Source organism: Heteronotia binoei, chromosome 4, assembly GCF_032191835.1.
Source record: "Heteronotia binoei isolate CCM8104 ecotype False Entrance Well chromosome 4, APGP_CSIRO_Hbin_v1, whole genome shotgun sequence".
NCBI lineage: Eukaryota > Metazoa > Chordata > Lepidosauria > Squamata > Gekkonidae > Heteronotia > Heteronotia binoei.
Window position 1 is genome coordinate 159,751,976 of NC_083226.1, and position 21,780 is coordinate 159,773,755.

At 46.5% G+C, this 21,780-nt stretch overlaps 1 protein-coding gene across 3 annotated transcripts in view; it reads right to left on the bottom strand.

Moving 5' to 3' along the window:
• Positions 1–3,615: 3,615 nt before the first annotated feature.
• The window catches only part of ZNF532 (zinc finger protein 532), a 72,577-nt gene continuing 54,412 nt past the window's right edge, over positions 3,616–21,780 (bottom strand). For all 3 annotated transcript variants that reach the window (XM_060236103.1, XM_060236105.1, XM_060236104.1), the window contains exons 5-9: positions 17,465–17,627; positions 16,522–16,800; positions 8,336–8,448; positions 6,295–6,442; positions 3,616–6,161 (exon numbers count right to left, since the gene is read on the bottom strand). In XM_060236103.1, the coding sequence (XP_060092086.1) occupies positions 5,667–6,161; positions 6,295–6,442; positions 8,336–8,448; positions 16,522–16,800; positions 17,465–17,627 (1,198 nt within the window). In that variant the 3' untranslated portion in view covers positions 3,616–5,666. The remainder of the gene's footprint in view (positions 6,162–6,294; positions 6,443–8,335; positions 8,449–16,521; positions 16,801–17,464; positions 17,628–21,780) is intronic.

A 21,780-nucleotide genomic window follows, 5' to 3' on the forward strand; every position in this document is an offset into this window, starting at 1 on the left:
TAAGTCAGGAAACACTGAGTTCAAATCTCATCCCATTCCATCCATTAACTCATTATATGGCCTTCAGCAATTCACCGACTGCCAGCAGTAGGGCTTCCTCCCGCCACATGCACAAGATGGGGATAACAATACAGACCTGCCTTACTTTATTGTTGTAAGAATAAGATATTGGATTTAAGCCCCGCTCTTCACTCTGAATCTTAAGAGTTTCAGAGTGGCTTACAATTTCCTGTATCTTCTCCCCCCCACAACAGACTCTGTGAGGTAGCTGAGGCTGAGAGAGCTCTCCCAGAAGCTGCCCTTTCAAGGACAGCTCTGCGAGAGCTATGGCTGACCCAAGGCCATTCCAGCAGCCGCAAGTGGGGAATCAAACCCGGTTCTCCCAGATAAGAGTCCGTGCATTTAACCACTACACCAAGCTGGACTCAAGTTTCATCCCCAAAATGTTAAAATATACAACCTGGATTGTTTTGGGGGGTTTTTTTTTGTTTTTTTAGGAGGGGGTAGAATGGGAGGAACTCAATCTTCCTTCCATTGCCAGAGTACCATGGAGAAATTATTACCGTAATTTTATGAAATACTCGTGATATTCAAAGTGCTTTACAATCCTTACGCTGCTGATCTCCATGCAATTTCTAGGTCACTACCCTATGGCTACCGCCTCCTTTAATGCACACCTTTAGAAGGCTCTGTGATCCTACAGCAGCCATCTTCCCTTCTATCCCATTAAGCACGTGACTTCCACAAATCTCTGGCACTTTCACACACACCCTAAATAACACACTTTCAATGCCCATTGCAACTGGATCTTACTGTGTGCAATGGCACTCACAAGCAGTTGCTGAAGTGGATTCAAACTGCATTATTTAGCATGTGTGAAAGTGCCATCTGTCTCATTTCCACAGCCAGGAGGCCAAACGGCTACTGGTTATGAGACACTTGGGCTCACCTCTAGTTTTAATTCAGAGAGAAACTGCCATGGAAACAGAATGCTGGTCCAGTTCAGAATCCAAAGCAAAAACACAACAGGTCTGCGAGAAAGTGTAAACAAGGGGACCATTCAAGATAACAACCTTCACTCAACAGACTCCTAAAGTATTCTGAGCAAGATTCAAGTCCAATAGAACATAAGAGAAGCCATGTTGGAGCAGGCCAATGGCTCATTCACTCCAACACTCTGTGTCACACGGTGGCCAACAAACCAGGTGCCATCAGGAGGTCCACCAGAGGGGTCAGGACACTAGAATAGCATCTTAAAGTCCTACAGGATTTCCAGCACATAAACTTCTGAGAGTCAAAGCTCCTTACTGACAAAGGGAGTTTTCTCTCTATAAAGCTGATACCCTACTCTGACCTAGATAGCCCAGGCAAGCCCGATCTCATCAGATCTCAGAAGCCAAGCAGGGTCGACTCTGGCAAGTACATGAATGGGAGACTCCTCGGAATACCAGCAGTCGGGAGAGCAGGGGCAGGCTTTATTCAGCCACCTCTCTAAATATCCTCCAGGCCCCCAGTAGGGGTCAGTCATCAGAAGTTGACATGATTCCAGATGCACACACACACACAATTTTTTTTAAAAAAAAATTATACCCTGAAAATCTTCTCAGTCTCTAAGGCGCTATTGGACTCAAATCTTGCTCGTCTACTGCAGACCAATACAGCTACCCACCCAAAACTAAAGTATTCTGAAATGTGAAAACAAGACAAAAACCAGTCCTGAAGGCAGACCACTGTGACATCATAACCAGGAGAGCTGACAAGGAACCACCAAGAACTGTCTAATACTGACTTGCCCTGTCAAGCAGGATTTTCACAGTCTTGGAGTTGAAGAGATCACCAAGGCCCAGGGGTGGAATTCTAGCAGAAGCGCCTTTGCATATTAGGCCACACCCCACTGATGTAGCCAATTCTTGGAGGATTGGCTACATCAGGGGGTGTGGCCTAATATGCAAAGGAGCTCCTGCTAGAATTCCACCCCTGCTTAGGCCTTACATGCACTTAAAACCTGGCATGGAAGCAAATGATGTCAATTACTGGCTTCACAAAGGCATGTTTGCCCTCGCTTTGTGACAACAGATCCATCCAGTATCCATCTCATTTGTACAGACTCCAAACGGCCTATACTTGCTGGTTTTGAGTGATTTATTCTGCTCCTGTTAGTCACGGGGGAAGACAAGGAATCATGCATTGCATGGAAGTATCATCCCTAACTACTAGACAACTTGCTCAGACTGGTGACTGAGGACCTAACTGATTGGTACACTGCCCTCAGGTTGGGTCCTGCCAAAAGCGGCCGTGGCTCAGCGGCAGAGCATCTGCTTGCCATGCAGGTCTCAGGTTCAATCCCCAGCATCTCCAGTTAAAAAGAGCAAGTAGGAAGCGATATGAAAGACCCCTACCCTACCTGAGGCTCAGCCAGCCAGCACATGTCTGAACAGATAATACAATACTGACATGGATGGACCAATGGGCTGAATTGATATAAGGCTGCTTTTTGTCTGTTCACGTGCCATGAGGACCGTCAGCTGTGCATTTTTCTCACTTGGAGCTCAATGAGTAGATGTTTGGGGCCTGATATGGATTGGGACCACAGTGCCCAGGGAAAAAGGGCTTTAGCCTACTCTCCACAAGCTTCGAAATATCCCTAGTTGAATGCTATTTGCCCCACTAAGGAAATCTTGGTGTACCTCATTAGTATACAAGGAGTCCCCAACATGACTAGAAAAAGGTGATATCGGATTTATATCCCACCCCATACTCTGAATCTCATCATCTCAGAGCAGCTCACGATCTCCTTTACCTTCCTCCCCCACAACAGACACCCTGTGAGGTAGGTGGGGCTGAGAGAGCTCTTACAGCAGCTGCCCTTTCAAGGACAACTCCTATGAAAGCTATGGCTGACCCAAAGTCATTCCAGCAGGTGCAAGTGGAGGAGTGGGGAATCAAATCCAGTTCTCCCAGATAAAAGTCCGCACACTTAACCACTATACCAAACTGGCCCCACGAAGCCATTATGGGTCAGGGAAACTGAACTGGGGGAGGGGGGAGGAGGCCAAAGTCCCTTCTCACATACTACAGTTCAGTACTGAATCAGGCCCACATGCCTGGACATAAGAGTTCCCAAGAAGGAACTCACAAGCATGTGGGAGAATGTTGAGTTGGATCCTATCAGCTTTTCCATTGGTGAAAAAATGAAGTGCCTTTTTTGACTGTCAAAAAGGTCAACCAGGGACATACACAGAGATGCCTAGATGGAGGGGGAAGGGCTGTAGTGAGGATGGGAACTCGGCGAGTCGGAGTGGAAGGACTAGTAGGATCCCATCCAATGTGTTAGTGAAGCCCTGAATTCCAACAGTTATTCTTTGTAGTCTAAGGGACTTAAAACATGAGATTTTCACAATCAGCCATTTTGTCCAGAGGTTGGATCCAACCAGCATTTCCACTGGTGAAAAATGGAGGAGGGTCTCACCTCTATGCTTTTGTCATGAACTGCGGAAGACTCACCTGTTTAAACCTTTCAGCGCTAATGGGTGAAATACGTTTGGCCCAACACTGTCTGTTAAGGTGCCTGTTGGGGAATGCACAAAATATTTAGAACAGGCAACTGACACAAAATCTGTGCATTAGTTTATTAACCCTATTAGCAGTTCCCCATTTACCCTTTAAGTACTGGAACAGCTGGCTTTAGCATAAAGGAGTGACTCCATACCCGCCAACACAAGCCGCGCATCAAGACTTACAGTCCTTCAGATCAAGTGAAAACGGATAATGCCTTATAAATGGTTCCAATATAAGCATTTTAAGAAACTACATGATGTGCAACTTTCCCCTCCCACCCCCATAACCCTCCATAACTGTAAACGTATTCACAGAACTGTACATATTTTGATCAGTCTCGAGCAGCTAAGCTTAATTCTGCATCCTATTTTGTAGGAAAATACTAACGTAAATACTGGCTTTGCCGATTTTAACAAGGCTTATGGGGAGTCCACCAGCCGTATTCAAAAAGTGCAACAGAGGAGATAAAGGAGCGTGATGGTTAAGAAATGTGAGCAGGACAACCCACCGGCACATGTTCTCCTGAACAAAGTCTACTGAAATGATTGACGGGAGGTTTTTGTGTGATTCCTATTGATTTCAATGGGGGCTTTAGGCAAGAGACCCTCCAAATCAATCAGATCCTATGTAGTTCTCCTTGCGTACAGAGACCGGCACTATGATGATTTTCCTGGATAATGCAAGAAAGTCTCTCCAAGTATGTTGGATGCATCAGATGCGCATAATCCATCCAAACTCCCTCCTGCTCTAGAATCCACAGCACTTTCCCATGAGGCTTATTCATTTCAATGGGCCTTTTTTTTGGAAAAGAACAGCCAGATGCCTTGTGCCCAATGTGTTCTCTATAGGTGGAGAGACTCTCTTATATTAGACATGATTTACAAAAAAAGCACCTAAAGGCCTTATACAAGAGATTAAAGTAACTTGATTCCAACTACTCTCCCTTTTGGTCATGAAAAAAAAAATCTAAAAATGCACTACATTATTTGCGACTCAGGGTCCTGGTTATTCAGGAAAAAAACAAACGGAAAATAAAACCCAACTTGCTTTTCTTCCCTCTGGTTCTGATTAATCAGGCACAACCTTCTGAAAATATTTCTTTGCAGGGTTGGGTTTTTTTGTAGCAGAAACTCCTTTGCCTATTAGGCCACACACCGCTGATGTACCAATCCTCCAAGAGCTTACAGGGCTCTTAGTACAAGGCCTGCTGTAAGCTCCAGGAGGATTGGCTACATCAGGGGTGTGGGGCCTAATAGGCAAAGGAGTTCCTGCTACAAAAAAAGCCCTGCTTCTTTGGGCCCATTCTGACTTTAGGATTGACAGGTCCCACTTGGCCATCAACTTTAGGGTGTGGAGGCTGCTGTTGTATCCATCCTTCCTACATCCTTGGTAAATTCAGAAGCTCTTAAATTACATGGGATTGCTACCAACAGCACCACCACCATTGCCCTGCAGGGGGAGTGCTGGCATGAAAAGGAATCATGTGATAAGGGCTTCTGTCATGTGATCAGGGAACTGATGTTGTCAGAGCCCTTTAAGAAAGAGGAACAGGGGTCTGTCTCCCACACTGCTTAAGTAACATCAGAAAGGGACCATGTGCGAAGCTGTTGAACGGAACCCTAAGTATTGCCCCAATATTAAGAACTCTGCTTTAAACAAATTATTTAAAAAGACAGAACAAAAACAAAAAAAACCAGGGTTTTTTTCTACTAAATATCAATACAAACACATAACAAAAAGTATAAAAATCATCTGTTTAAATATATACATACTCTATTCATCTCAAATACTGCTTTATTTAATGCCATATTTTTGGGAGGAGGGTAGACGTTACGTGTGTGCAGGTCTGTATGTATATGCAGACGTATACACAAACTGTCTATATATATCTATCTCTTTACATATACCTATGATCTATAGTGAAGACGTGAGGAAGATTATATATAGACGATATTGCAACAGCTTGGGCAGAACCGTTAACACTATTACTGTAGGTGAACTTCCTGTACCAAAAAAAAAATCATTTGTCTTCTGAAGTAGAGAAGGGTTGGTTTGCTTTTTTTTTTTTTGCGTTCGGAATACACGTGCGAGATGGAGGAGAGGGCAGGTTATTTTTCAGCCGAACTCATCCGTTTGGATTTAATAAAGGCCATCCCATGAGTCCGCATGTGAGTGTTTAAGGCAGCTTCCGTTTCAAAGGTCTTTGAGCAAACTTTGCATTTCCGGTCGGACATGGCGTTCTCGGAGGCCTCCTCCTCGTGGCTGGGTTTGTTCTCTTGTTGGCTGTCTTCCCCGGATCCGTTCTGTTTGGAGACTGGCTGCGGCTCCTTCAGCTTATGCACGATGAAGAGGTGCCGGGAAAGGGAGACGTGGGAGGTGTAGCAGAGACCGCATTCCCGGCACTGGTAGGAAGAGCCGTCGGATTTATGCTGGGGGATGTGTTCGTGGAACTGGAGGAGGTTCTCTGTCGTGAAGCCGCACACCGCACACTTGTGGACTTTGAAAACGTTGATCTTCAGCTTCTTCAGGGGCTGAGTGATGGCTCCTCGTGGGGGCCTGAACTCCAGCACTGGTTCCTCCAATTTACGCTTTGGACTGGGAACCTGAAGTTGATAAGACAGCCGTTTTATACAAAACCCAATTATAACTGCGTTGCTATGCTCAGTAATATTCATTGCTTTTGCGATTCCAGTAACAAAAAGATCCATAAGGGAAATGAGACTGAGTCTCTCTCACCTTGGTATCTTCCTTGACTTCACTTTCTCTTATGTTGGTTGATTCTGCCATCTCTTTCACGACGGGCTCCTTAATGCCGTGCATCAGCTGAATGTGTTTTTCTAGCATCAATCGCTTAGTGAAAGTCCGTCTTGAATCTGGGCAGTGCCTGTCAAAAACACACAGCAGATGTAAGTAGGTATAGGTTCAGACAACAGAGAGCCACAAAATAGATACTTGTGCACTGTCGCCTGTGTGAAAACAAACTGGACTAGAACTTGTGGGCACCCGCTGAAGGCAATGGATTCAGGACAGACAAAAAGGAAGTATTTTCTTCTGTTAACTGATAATTGAATTAGGGGAGGGACGGTGGCTCAGTGGTAGAGCATCTGCTTGGGAAGCAGAAGGTCCCAGGTTCAATCCCTGGCATCTCCAAAAAAGGGTCCAGGCAAATAGGTGTGAAAAACCTCATCTGGAGACTCTGGAGAGCAGCTGCCAGTCTGAGAAGACAATACTGACTTTGATGGACCAAAGGTCTGATTCAGTATAAGGCAGCTTCATAGGTTCATAAATTGTGGAATTCACTGTCAGGGGACGTAGTGACAATCATGTGTATTGATGGTGTGACAAAGACACTGTTCGTGCCATTTCAGGTTCTTCATCAGAGAACGCATCTAAAAATCCTTGTCACAGTTACAGAGCACACAGCGTTCAGATTTTGTAGTACTATATTTACACTGCCTAGAACGTCATATAATCATGTAATATTTAAAAGAAAACCAGCTAGGACTTCGCATCAAGAATCTTTGCAAAGCTGGCCCAATGACTGTAAGACACGGGGGTGGAGGGTATCTTTGCACTATCTTGAACATTTGGTAGCAGGCAGAGAAGAAAACCTCTTTTTGGAAAGCGAGAGCTAAGAGTTCTTCTCAAATTCATTGCTAGTGTTCAAACAAAGTTTCAGGCTTGAGGAAATCCTATAATCTACCCAATACTCTCATTTTACCCCCTCAGAATCTTTAGCCCAGGCTAACTTCTCTTTGTGCTTTTTCTGGGGTTTTTAGCTCTACATGAGGAGACAAAATAAGATTTTGTTTCCAAAAGGATTATTCGAAGGCACTGCCTTTGACTCTGTATAGATAGTCTGTGGTCTGGGGTGAAAAGGAATTCAAACTTTGCACCTGCCCCAAACCTGCTGGGGAGTAGGCAAAAGGTAAGAGTGAACTGAGGGCAATTTTAGCCTCAAATGTTTTGATTTGGTATTAGAATTGTTGATATTAAGCTGCAGCTGGAGATTCTGGAATGCATAACATCTGATGCTATCTGATCAAATAAAGATAGTAAGATGGGTCCAAGCCTTTAAAAGCTCTGGACTTTGGGCAGAAAGCTGCTGATCTGCACCAGAGGCACTACCCCATCACCCAGCTGGTAGAAGGTATTTGTCTCTTTAATTCACTTCTCCAAGCCAAGCAAGCCAGCGGCTTAGAGAATGCATTCAAAGTTGCTTTCTTTCCACCTCTCCCTCCCTTCCCCATCTATTTGCCTTCTTTCCTTCCTTCCTGTCAAACATCTGATGTCCATGTCTTGTGGGCTCTCCATCATCTGACGTTTATTCTATGAGGCTCTTATGTTAAACAAGTTTGGCCACCCCCTGTCCCAGACAAACCTACCCGACCACTAAAGTTATCTTCCAAGGGCCTGTTTTTGGTAATCCCACCTTTGAGATTAGGTAGGACGCAACCTGAAAGAGGACCTTCTTGGTGGTGGCACCAAAGCTCTGGAACTCTTCCCAGGGATATTCATCTGTTCCCTTGTGTGGCTGTCTTCTGCCAGTGGGTGGAGACTGTTTTTGTTGCATATGGCATTCTCTCAAGGGATCCATTCTTCATGTTTTAGTAACTGTTTTATGTGTTTTGAATACATATATTTTAGGTACAATTTTTTTAAGGATATGTTTTTTATAGCGTTTTGTTTAACTGTTCGCTATATGCAGCGAGAAGGCAGCCTACTGATGTTGGGAAAAATGGAATAAAGAATAACATTAATAGAAAGCAGAACTTACGAGCAGGTGTATACTTTCCTAATGCCTTTGTGCTTGATACGATTGTGGCGGCAGAGGCTGTGTGAGGAACTGAAAGATTTGTCACACTGGCGGCATGGATGCTTCTTCATTTGCTTTGAAAGAGAAGGGAAGACATGCTTAACATGGAGCGGACAGAGTTATATGTGAACAATAACACTGGGGCGGGGGGGGGGGGAGAGCGACCTTAAAATCCACAGATTTCCCCACTCACAACCAGTGTTTCCTCTAAGCTGAGTTAGCGTGAGCTAGCTCACAGACTAGCCTCCAGCTCACACATTTTTGTGTTAGCTCAGGAAGGATGACCCCAGAGCACACTAATTACGCAGTAGCTCACAACTTTAATGCCAATAGCTCGCAATTTTAATGCCAGTAGCTCACAAAGTAGAATTTTTGCTCACAAGACTCTGCAGCTTAGAGGGGGCATTGCTCACAACCCCCTCTATCGTTCTGGAGGCAGAAAATGCTGATAAGTCAGAGATGACTTATGGCAATCCTGTAGGGTTTTCAAGGCAAAAGAACAGCAGAGTTTGTTTGCCACTGCTGGCCTCCACAGCATGACCCTGGTATTCCTTGGAAGTCTCTCTTCCGAATACTAGTCTGGGCCGACCCTACTTAAGCTTCCGAGATCCGATGAGATCAGGCTAGCCAGGGCTATCTACCTTTCTACACCATAACATATCACAGAGAACTGTTCCAAAGTGATATATACACTAGAGAGCTCTGAGGCTGTATATAGACCAGGGGTGGCCAAACTGTGGCTCGGGAACCTCATGTGGCTCTTTAACACATATTGTACGGCTCTCAAAGCCCCCCAACGCCCCGTCGGCCAGCTTGGAGAGGGCATTTGTCTCACTTTTCCAAACCAAACCAGCCAGCAGCTTGCAAAACAGATTTAAAGTTAAAGTTGCTTTCTTTTCACCTCTCCCTCCCTCCCTTCCATCTATTTGCCTGCCTTCCTTCCTTCCCTTGCAGCTCTCAAATATCTTACGTTCGTGTCTTGTGGCTCTCAAACATCTGATGTTTATTCTATGTGGCTCTTATGTTAAGCAAGTTTGATATAGACAGTCGTGTCCACACAACTGTGGTAGAAACCTCCAGCTTACTTCTGCCATGTCATTAGTCATAGAAACCTGCATTACAGAACCGGTCCTTGGACAGCCCGTGCTGTTCTTCTGTGACTGACAGTGGTTTGTTTGTTTTTTGGAGTCTCGGGCAGGATTCCTTCCACCTTACTACCAGCAATCCTTTTACTGGGGATTAAATTTGGGACCGTTTGCAGATGAACGGATGCTCTGGCACCGAGCTACAGCATCCTCCTTCCGTCTCCATCACAGTGTCCTTCCCCACGATCTCCCCCACCCAGCCTCTTTTATGTGAGGCTGTGGCTCAGTGGAACAGCTTTTGCTTTGTATAGAGAAGGTCAGATTTGAGGAAATCCACCAGCTTGTTGTCAACACCTGCTTTGTGTATGGCCTGAACGGGGGCACTGCTGTTTATGAGTCACTTGCCCCTTATCAATGAAGCAAAGTGGCAATGAGGATGTGTTGCCCTGTTTATGTAGAAACATGGTTGTAAGATTCTGGCTATTCAAAGATTTCTGCCCAACATGTAGGGCTACTAGACCATTTTATATGGCTTTGATTTAGAACAGCCAGCTGGCAGCTTGGAGAATGTATTTAAAGTCAGTTGCTTTCTTCCCACCTCTCCCTCCCTCCCTCCCCTCATCTATTTGTTTTCATTCCAGTTAGGAGCCAGTTTGGTGTAGTGGTTAAGTGTGTGGACTCTTATCTGGGAGAACCGGGTTTGATTCCCCACTCCTCCACTTGCACCTGCTGGAATGGCCTTGGGTTAGCCATAGCTCTGGCAGAGGTTGTCCTTGAAAGGGCAGCTGCTGTAAGAGCTCTCTTAGCCCCACCCACCTCACAGGGTGTCTGTTGTGGGGGAGGGAGGTAAAGGAGATTGTGAGCCACTCTGAGACTCTTCGGAGTGGAGGGCGGGATATAAATCCAATATCTTCTTCTTCTTCCACTTTTCCTTCCTTCCTTGCAGTTCTCAAACATCTGACATTCATGTCTTGTGGCTCTCAAACATCTGACACTTATTCTATGTGGCTCTTATATTAAGCAAGTTTGCCCACCCTGATTTAGAACATAAGAGAAGCCATGATGGATCAAGATCAGGCCAATGGCCCATCCAGTCCAACACTGTCACACAGTGGCCAAAACCCAGGTGCCATCAGGAGGTCCACTAGCAGGGCTGGAACTCCAGAAGCCCTCCCTCTGTTGCCCCCCAACACCAAGTTCTAACACATCAATGGGATATAGAGATCATCTCCTGGGTTGACCATGCCCCACTGGCTGATATCTGGCCAATGTGGGTTCCCCAGTCTAGCAAGGAGGTGTCAATGGTGACTGTAATTTCTGGTAGGGGGAATGGACAAATACCTCTACCAAATGGTTGGGATTTAGAAGGGTCACCAGTGGAGAAGACTCTTGAGAGTCCCTTGGACTGCAAGAAGATCAAATCAGTCAGTTCTAAGAAAAATCAACCAAGACTGTTCCCTGGAAGGTCAGATGTTGAAGCTGAAGCTCAAATACTTTGGCCACCAAATGAGAAGAGAGCACTCACTAGAGAAGACCCTGATGCTGGGAAAGACAGAAAGCAAAAGAAGGGGACAGCAAAAGATGAGATGGCTGGACAGCATTATTGATATAACTAACATGAACTTGAATGGACTTCGGAGGATGGTGGAAGACAGGAGGGCCTGGCGTGACTTGGTCCATCAGATCGCAAAGAGTTGGACTTGACTGTGCAACTGAACAAAAGTGAAGGGTCTTGGGATATTAAATCTTTTTGATTTATGGTGGCAGAAGGGATTGAAAATCTTGACAGATAGCTACTGCAAAGGGTACATGAGTAGTCTTACAAGTGCTACCACCAGTGTTCCCTCTAAACTGAGTTAGCACAGTCTTTTAGCCTCCGGCTTAGCTCAGGAAAAATGGCCCCGGAGCCAACTAATCGATGCAGCAGCTCACAACTTTAATGCCAGTAGCTCACAAAGTAGGATTTTTGCTCACCAGACTCCACAGCTTAGAGGGAGTATTGGCTACCACTGACCATTAACCCTAGCAGACTCTGTATTATTACGGCTGGCTGCAAGCATACTCTCTGGCAGCAAAGTATGTGCATTCTGATCACCGGGACTCTTTCTGAGGAAAGCCTTAGCCAGGTTGGAGTTTACTGTCACACCTATGAAGAATAGCTTCTGTGAGAGTTCTAACTTGGATTTTATTGCATTGACGTTAGGTTCAATGCTTTGAATATTTGCAATGTAAGGTGAAGGTTTGCTTGTAATTTTGGTTTGGTGTCAACCAGGGCTTTTTTTTGTAGCAGGAACTCCTTTGCATATTAGGCCACACACCCTTGATGTAGCCAATCCTCCAAGAGCTTACAGTAGGCTCTGTACGAAGAACCCTGTAAGCTCTTGAAGGATTGGCTACATCAGGGGTGTGTGGCCTAATATGCAAAGGAGTTCCTGCTACAAAAAAAGTCCTGGTGTCAACTATGATCGACCAGTTGGACATATGGACATATGAAGCTGCCTTACACTGAATCAGACCCTTGGTCCATCAAGTCAGTATTGTCTACTCAGACTGGCAGCAGCTCTCCAGGGTCTCAAGCTGAGGTTTTTCACACCTATTTGCCTGGACCCTTTTTTGGAGATGCCAGGGATTGAACCTGGGACCTTCTGCTTCCCAAGCAGATGCTCTACCACTGAGCCACCGTCCCTCCCCAGTTGTTCATGGTGTGGATATATTGCACACCCTAGCCTTTTTGGGTAGGCCACTACCCCTGCTACCGCTTTGGAAAATACTCTGGGTGCTGTAGCTAGCCCAAATGGAAGGATCCTGTCCTGGGAAAGGCAGGAAAGGCATTGAAAATGGAGGCATTTCTGGTGGTCCAGTCTTATCTGTACGCTGAAATATGCATCTTGTAAATCCAGTGTTACGTAGTTTGTAACACTGGATTTGCAATAGAGTGGCGAAGGCTGTGGCTCAGTGCTAGAATATCTGCTTGGCATGCAGAAAGTCCCAGGTTCAATCCCTGGTGATGTGAAAGACCTCTGCCAGTCCGACTTTGATGGGCTAGAGGTTTGATTCAGTATAACGCAGTTTCATGTGTTCACATGAAATCAGCAGCACTCTGAACTTTTCAAATTAACGTCAAGTTGTTTAGACCCCTCAAGTCAAGTATGGGCCTCATCCCGCCCACCCCCTCCCCGGACTGTCTTTATGGCCAGAAAGTATCTGGAGGAGAACCCCGAGTGCCGCTCTTTCACAGGCACTTCTACTATTGTTTTCAGGGCATGGGCCTCTGCCAGGAGTTCTGGAAACAGGATGGGAAGGCTGGATGTCAAGGGAGCACACCTCAGGAGGAGAGAGGCAAATTCGACTGCACAACCCTCTGCCATGATGCTTTCAGCCCACTGGTCTTTGGAAATGTCTTGCCAGGTGAGTTGACCGGGTATTATGTCCTCTGCCGGACGCAGGCTGTGATTGTCAAAAACCCTGCCAAGAGGGTGGGTTGGGTTTGGGCAACTGAGGCCCAGCCTTGCCTCTGAGGGCAGCAAACTTTATTCTCTGCTCAGCAGGTGGTTGAACTGTAGGCATATACGCATGCCTCTGGAAGTAAGTGGGAGCATAGACAAAGTCTCTTCCTCTGGACACTGAGTAATATGGTCTATAAGCAGGGTCTTGGATTGGAGGGTGCTAAAGGCATCACCCCCAGAGTATTGGTGGTGAGTTTTGTCTTTTCTTTTGTTGAGGGCTTCATCTGTGCTAGCACTGAAATCCATGTCATTGAGTGGTAGGTCTTCAGTCATGGCTGGGGGGTGGGGTTTATTTATTTATTTATTTCATTTATATCCCGCCCTCCCCCACCTTGGCAGGCTCAGGGCGGCTAACAGCAATCCATAAAAACACACCATAATAAATAAAACATTAGAATTACAATACAGAACAATAAAACATTAAAACATTAAATTAAAAACCAGTCTAGTAGATACAATTATACTGCGGTATAGATCTTTAGACCGCATTGGCGGATCTTTAATAACCATTTTTCTTAGCAGTCCGAATATGCTGATTTAAAAAGGATGGTCTTGCAGGCCCTGCGGAACTGTTCAAGGCTCCGCAGGGCCCGCACCTCCTCGGGGAGTCGGTTCCATAGGGTAGGGGCCACGATCGAAAAGGCCGGTATTCTGGTGCTCTGATATTTAACTTCCTTCGGCCCAGGGATAGTCATTAGGTTTTTCCCCGTTGACCTCAGTGCTCTCTGGGGTTCATATGGGGAAAGACGGTCCCTCAGGTAGGCAGGTCCTCGGCCATATAAGGCTTTAAAGGTAACGACCAACACTTTGTACTGGACCCGGTATATAATCGGCAGCCAGTGCAGTTCACGTAGTCCCGGCCATATATGCTCCCGTTTCGGGAGTCCCAACAACAGCCTGGCCGCCGCGTTCTGCACTAGCTGCAATTTCCGGGTCCGGCACAGAGGTAGCCCCAAGTAGAGGGCGTTACAGTAGTCTAGTCTTGAGGTGACCGTTGCGTGGATCACTGTTGCGAGGTCCCGGCGCTCAAGGAAAGGGGCCAACTGCCTTGCCCGCCTCAGATGGAAGAATGCTGACTTGGCAGTGGCTGCTATCTGGGCCTCCATTGATAATGAAGGCTCCAGTAAAACACCCAGACTCTTTACCTGGCGCGCTGCTTTCAATGGCGCACCATCGAAGGCCGGGAGAGCTATTTCCCTTCCCAGAGCGCCGCGGCCCACGCATAGGACCTCTGTCTTCGCTGGGTTCAACTTCAGCCCACTCAGCCTGAGCCATGTCGCAACAGCCTGTAATGCCCGGTCGAGATTCCCTGGAGCGGGGTCGGGCCAGCCATCCATTAGTAGATAGAGCTGGGTGTCATCTGCATATTGATGACAACCCAGCCCAAACCGCCAGGCAATCTGGGCAAGGGGGCGCATATAGATGTTAAACAGCATCGGGGAGAGAACTGCTCCCTGGGGCACCCCACAATCCAGTGTGCGCCTCCGGGACCGCTCGCTCCCGATAGCCACCCTCTGTCCCCGACCTAGGAGAAAGGAGGAAAGCCATTACAAGGCCAACCCCTCGACCCCAATGTCGGCGAGGCGGCGCGTCAGTAGCCGATGGTCGACTGTATCAAATGCAGCCGACAGATCTAACAGCATCAGTACCGCAACGCCGCCCCGATCCAGTTGCCGTTGGAGGTCATCCACTAAGGCGACCAGCACCGTCTCCGTCCCATGGCCCGGCCGGAAACCAGACTGACATGGGTCTAAGACAGAAGCGTCATCCAGAAACCCCTGTAGCTGCAACGCCACGGCCCTCTCAATAATTTTACCTAAGAACGGTAAATTGGACACCGGCCGGTAGTTCGCCAATTCGGCCGGGTCTGCTGTAGCTTTTTTCAGGAGAGGGCGGACCAAAGCCTCTTTCAGAGGTGTTGGAAAATGCCCCTCTAAAAGGGATCTATTTATGATGTCCCGTAAAGGGCATCTAAGCTCCCCTTGGCAAGATTTAATCAGCCAGGAGGGGCAAGGGTCCAGATCACATGTTGTCGGGCGAGCAGCAGAGAGGATTCTGTCGACTTCCTCCAGGCTGAGTGGGTTCTAGAAAAAGCCCAGCAGGATCTCATTTGCATATTAGTCCACACCCCTGACATCACCATTGTTCCACACAGGGCTTTTTGGGTAGAAGCCCAGCAGGAACTCATTTGCATATTAGGCCACACACCCCTGACCCCAACCCAGCCAGAATTGCGTTCCTGCTCAAAAAAAGCCCTGGTCATGGCATACATCTCTTGAGGGAGCACAGTGGCTCTCAGTCACGAGTGGCACTGTAACACAACAGCAGTGGCAAGATGGCGAGCTCCACAGTCAGTGAAGTGTTTTGATGATGATGATATTGGATTTATATCCCGCCCTCCACTCCGAAGAGTCTCAGAGCGGCTCACAATCCCCTTTACCTTCCTCCCCCACAACAGACACCCTGTGAGGTAGATGAAGATATTGGATTTATATCCCGCCCTCCACTCCGAAGAGTCTCAGAGCGGCTCACAATCTCCTTTACCTTCCTCCCCCACAACAGACACCCTGTGAGGTGGGTGGGGCTGGAAAGGGCTCTCCCAGCAGCTGCCCTTTCAAGGACAACCTCTGCCAGAGCTATGGCTGACCCAAGGCCATGCCAGCAGGTGCAAGTGGAGGAGTGGGGAATCAAACCCGTTTCTCCCAGATAAGAGTCCGCACACTTAACCACTACACCAAACTGGCTCTTGTTTTGCACATCACAAAACAAATTATAAACACCCAAAAGCATCTACCTATATGATAGAGGCCAAGGGTAGCAAATGGTTTGAAGGATGTACTGAAAATTCTGTCCGCAATCCAAGGGAACGTAGTAGCCAAAAGCATGTCTCCAAAAATGTACCTTGCACTGCTACAATTCACCTCTGCCCTTTTCCAGCTTCTGTACTGGAAAGCTGCCATGTATGAGGGAATTTCAATATACCACCTTCCCCACCACCAGATCCTGATTTTTACAAGGTTTTGACTGTGCTAACACCTGTGAACTTATTACATTTTCACGATATTTCCCATATGGCATCTGTAGCTTTCTCCCTCTGCTACCTCAGGCAGCAAAACGGACGTGTTTTTTATTAGTTATACTCATGCCCAGGGGTTTCTACAGAATATCAGCTATGGAAATTATGAGTAGTTTTTTCCCCCCATTCTGCTCTCCTCTTACTACTGCAAAAACTCGCTTGTTAGGGAAAACCAAAAACCTGGCTGAAGGCTACAGACATATTGGCTTGCATAACGTGGTAGGAGTGAGGAGAGCTCTACAAAAGAGCATCTGCTTGGCATGCAGAAGGTCCCAGGTTCAATCGCCAGTATCGCCCGCTAAAAGGATAAGGCAGTAGGTGTCATTCATGACAGATGTCCACCTGAGACCCCAGCCAATCAGAGTCAACAACTCTGAGCTTAGCAAACCAATGGTTTGACTCGCTACAAGGCAGCTTTTGTGTGTGATGGGCACCTTCTCATTCTCTTCTTGTACCTGGAAAACACAGCCACTTATTTACCTTTCCATGCTCCTTCCTCATGTGGGATATGTAAACGTCTCTCTGCGTAAACAGCCGGTCGCATTCCCAGCACGTCCAGCCAGGATTGGGTACTTTTTTGGGCTCCGCTTTCTTTACAGGGGAAGGGGATTTCTTCTCTGTCTTTTCTGTCCCGTTAACAGACTTGGAGTCCTCTTTGTTTTGACCCACCGAGTTCTGAGTGGTGGGCTTTGTGCTCAGCGGCAGACTGATGCCCAGGTTTGGAGGCCCCTCAACACTCTTCAGTGTCCCGTGCATAGACTAAAATAAATATTTTTTTTTAAAAAAAAAACATTCACTATGAATTTCCATCTGCTGGAGCAAAGTCGCAAGCCAAAATACATTCAGGTGTAGGGTTAACTATCCCCAGTTGGGAAAAAAGGGGGAGAGAAGCCGCTCAAGGCTGTGCAACAATAAAAACAACCTTTAAAAATATATATTTTATTTCAATAGAAAAACATACAATCAAACTATAAAACACAATAGCCAAGAATACCATCAACACTCTCTTACAAACCCTAAATTCACAGTTACCAACCATCTAGCGTTAATTGCATCAAGGAAATTATATCCTTATCGCACAAAAACTCTAAAACTGGTTTCCATGTTTCATCATACTCTGATAAGGGAACTACCACACCAGAGTCCCCCAAAAATGGATTATGCGTAATCCTGCCCATCAAAAATTGTTTCCAGAGTTTCTGGTGCCATCGTCTAAGGAAGGAACTTGTGGGGGACTTCCAATTCTTGGCAATAACCAAGTGAGCAGAAGCAACCAGTGAATTCAAGAAGCTGCTGACCTCATGAGAACAGGGCATCGCCCACCAGCCATGATTTACTTTGGTGGCTTCCCTGCAATTAGCTGAATTCCACGCCTCTTATGTGCAACAGTCTTGTATCCATGCAAAATAAGATGACCGCGTACCTTGATATGATCCATCATCAGTTGCTTCTGTGCGTACAAGAGAGAACAGTCCGGACACTTGAAGACCGAGACCTTCTGGTTCTCAATGTGTTGGTCAAAGTGGCGATACAGCAAAGGTTGCAGAGTAAACACTGTGTCACACATGGAACATTTGTATATTATTCTAGAAACAAAGAGGAAAGTGGAAGAAATAAAGCCAGTCACTTGCATAAGTGGTTTATTAGTGACACTGCAATATTATTGTCCACCACAGAAGCCAACTGCAGGCCCTGCTGGTGTTGTATATGTGATCTGAATTGTGCTTAATATATGGAGTTCTTGCCTGCCTCACTGGAGCTTGGAGAACTGAGCTTGGGGACTTGGGAACGATGGGCAGCCAGATTCAAACCCCTCCAATCACGGGCCTCCAGCTGGTTTGAAGGGTCCAATAGCATGCTAGCGTGAGAACCTGGAGTGTATATATAGTTGGCCCCATTGGCCCAGTCTTTAGTCTTTCAGCGCAGCCATATGTTATGCTGTACCTAATAAAAGCTATGATCGCTTTCACTTCATTGCATCGAACCCACTATGTCATAGGTGAAAAACAATGCAAATTCTCTCCCCCAAGAGGAAGGCCTGCATCCCACCGCTCTCTAATGCAAAGTTTGAAGCTTGCCTCCAGCTTACATTGTCTTCCTCCAACTTAAGGGACTCTTCCATGGAAGAAAATCCACTTAAGTGAGAGGAAGGTTCCTTAGGATGAAATTCCTCCAGGCTATGGGAAGATATCGTCTGATCACAGACACTGTAGCTTGGCAAAAGTGCTCTGAATTCTCTAGTCCTTTCAGACGATTTTCTCTAGTCCTAGTCCTTTCAGAGTAAGAGCCCCATGATGCAGAGTGGTAAAGCTGCCGTACTGCAGTCCAAGCCCTCTGCTCATGACCGGAGTTCGATCCCAGTGGAAGCTGGGCTCAGGTAGCTGGCTCAAGGTTGGCTCAGCCTTCCATCCTTCCGAGGTCAGTAAAATGAGTACCCAGCTTGCTGGGGGGGAAGTGTAGATGACTGGGGAAGGCAATGGCAAACCACCCTTTTAAAAGTTTGCCATGAAAACGTCATGATGCGACATCACCCCCGAGTCGGAAACAACTGGTGCTTGCACAGGGGACTGCCTTTACCATTTTTTAGTCCTTTCAGACAATGTTCAACGGAGAATGAACATATATATGGGAAAGAAGCGGTCCCTCAGCAGTAAGTTTGGCCCACATCTTTCTCACTCTCCTTGCTTTCCACAAATTATGCAAAACTGAATTGTTAAAGAAGGCTCTTCTATGCGGGCAATAGGGCAGCACTGTACACAATGCTTCACAAAGTTACTTGGACAAAATGAGCAGGGACTATTCAGGGGTGACCAGCGGTAGCTTTCCAGATGTTTTTTGCCTTCAACTCCCATCAGCCCCAGCCAGCATGGCCAATGGCTGGGGCTGATGGGAATTATAGGCAAAAACATATGGAGAGCTACCGCTGGCCACCCCTATACAGCTGTGCATACTTTGCTTTAAGTTGGATCCTATTGTGGGTCATTTAATGTACCGTGTTAACATTTATGCTTTGCTTCAATTCTGGGGTTTTTAGATTTCTGGTTACTTTTACAACTGAAGCCTATTTCTTTGTTTAATCCAATGTTCCATCCTGCTGATTGTTTTGGCTCATTCTGCTTAACTTGCTTTGAGTCCCGGTGAGAAAGGTGGACCATAGATAATATAAATAAAACCTTTCTGAAGGATTCCAGGAGCACTGCCCACACAAGCAGGCTTGTATACAAAAAGGACTTTTACACAGGGCTTTTTTTTGTAGCAGGAACTCCTTTGCATTTTAGGCCACACACCCCTGATGTAGCCAATCCTCCTGGAGCTTACAGTAGGGCCTGTACTAACAGCCCTGTAAACTCTTGGCGGATTGGTTACATCAGGGGTGTGTGGCCTAATATGCAAAGGAGTTCCAGCTACCAAAAAATGCCCTGATTTTACACATACATAGTAGTGCATATGCTGGAATGGCACTTGCTACCACGATGGTGGCTCTCTGCCATGCACATCCCATCTCTATGGTACGTTGTGCAAATGTAAAGCTGGGAACTAGCAGCACTCTCACAGAAATACAGTTCTCTGTGTTATCTTGGGAGGAATGACCAGTTAAACTGCTTTAGCTCTGGAGTGAAAGTAAGATTACTCCTAGCTCTTCAGCAATGAAGACAAATTCGGTGATCAGGAAGCAGGGATGCAGCCTCCAAGTGGGACCTGGGGATCCCCTGAAATTACCCCTCATCTCCAGACTACAGAGATTAGTTCTGCTGGAGAAGATGAGCAGGAGGGTTGGACTAAATGGCCTGCATGGCCCCTCCCAATTCTGTGGCTGCTTCGGAGGGTGGACTCTGTGGCAGTGTAACCCACTGAGGTTTCTGTCCTCCCCAGGCTCCATCCCCAAATCTCCAGAAGCTTCCCAACCTGGATTTGGCAACCCTACCCCCCATCCCCCTCCAGTGTCCAGGGAGGACTTGGCAATCCCAGGGAAATGCTACTAAATTCCTACACACAGGGCTTTTTTTGTAGCAGGAACTCCTTTGCATATTAGGCCACACACTCCTGATGTAGCCAATCCTCCTGGAGCTTACAGGGTTCTTAGTACAGGGCCTACTGGAAGCTCTAGGAGGATTGGCTACATCAGGGGGTGTGGCTTAATATGCAAAAGAATCCCTGCTACAAAAAAAGCCCTGCCTACACAGGAGCTGCTTCTCTGGAAGAGATATAGGCTATCGTGCATACAAAAAACCACAGCGTAAAATTTCGCTTTGAGATCTTTCCAATACAGTAAAACAAAATGAATCACAGTATAATTATTTAATTTTCCACCTGAGAGGCCAGTGCTCATTAGTAATGAATGACATCTACTTAGAGGGAGAACAGCAGCAGAGAATTAGGTGTATTTTGAGGGGGGAAATGGAGGCCTTCAAAAGGTCACATTTCTCATATTCATAATATTTTAAAGCCGGCCAGTGCTTACCTCACTCAGTTTCACCCCAGCAGCCAAAAGGCACTTGGCTTTCAAATGTCAAAGATGATTTTTTCAAGGAAAGCATTAAAGCTCAGCTGTTTTCATGGCCCCTCCCCTCCAAACAATGAATGAAAACAATGCAAACACAGGGAGCTCACTCACACTAGCAAGAGACCCAAGAGAGACAGGGGTGTGTCCCATTGATCCCCAGCATCAAGCAGATTGTTGGAACGCTCTGCCTGGAGCAAGTGATGCTCTGTATTCTTGGTGCTTGGGAGGGACAACAGTGGGAGGGCTTCTAGAGTCCTGGCCCCACTAATAGACCTCCTGATGACACTTGGGTTCTTTGGCCATTGTGTGACACAGAGTGTTGGGCTGGATGGGCCATTGGCCTGATCCAAGGTGGATTCTCTTATGTTCTTATGAAGAATTGTACAAAAATGGACTAGAACAGGGGTGACAAAACTTGCTCAGGAGCCACTTGTGGCTCTTTGACACATATTGTGTGGCTCTCGAAGCTCCCACTGGCCATCTTGGAGAAGGCATTTGTCCCTTTAAATTACTTCTCCAAGCCAAGCCAGCCAATGGCTTGGAGAATTCATTTAAAGTTGCTTTCTTTCCACCTCCCCATCTTCCTTCCTTCCTTCCTACCTACCTACCTACATCTGGTGTTCACATCTTGAGGCTCTCAAACATCTGACATTTATCTTATGTGGTTCTTACACTAAGCAAGTTTGGACTAGAAGGAGGGAGAGACTCTGGAGGAAGACCAGGCCTTCTGCAGTCTCCGTTCATGTCATCTGAAGAAATCAAAGGGTAACAGAAAGTTGATTTCTTGCAGATTTGTTATCTCCTACGGAGCCAGATGCACTGTGGGTGGGAAACACTTGAGGCAGATGGGGACTCACCCTTGATAAGCCACCCTTACAAGCAGTCCAATAGCAACATTCTGTTCACTCTCTCATGGCCATGTAAACAATCACACCACCTAGCCTGCCTAGCATCAGCCTCTCCAGATCGCAAACTTTCAGGGTGGAAACAAAGTTGCAGCAGCAGATGGATTAAAACGGAAAGGGAGCAGGAGCCAAGTCTGAAGGAGGTGTAAAGCAGGCGTGGAGCTCGGAAAAAAACCCAGAGGTAAGAGAAAACGTTACATTCCTTCTCTTGTGCCAAAGTGATTAAAATGTGGAATTCAGTGACCTCACCTTTGCTAAATTGTTTTGTACAAAGGTCAAAGGAGGGGCTCACATGTTATATAGAAGCACTTGAGTTTTTATTTCCCTTCT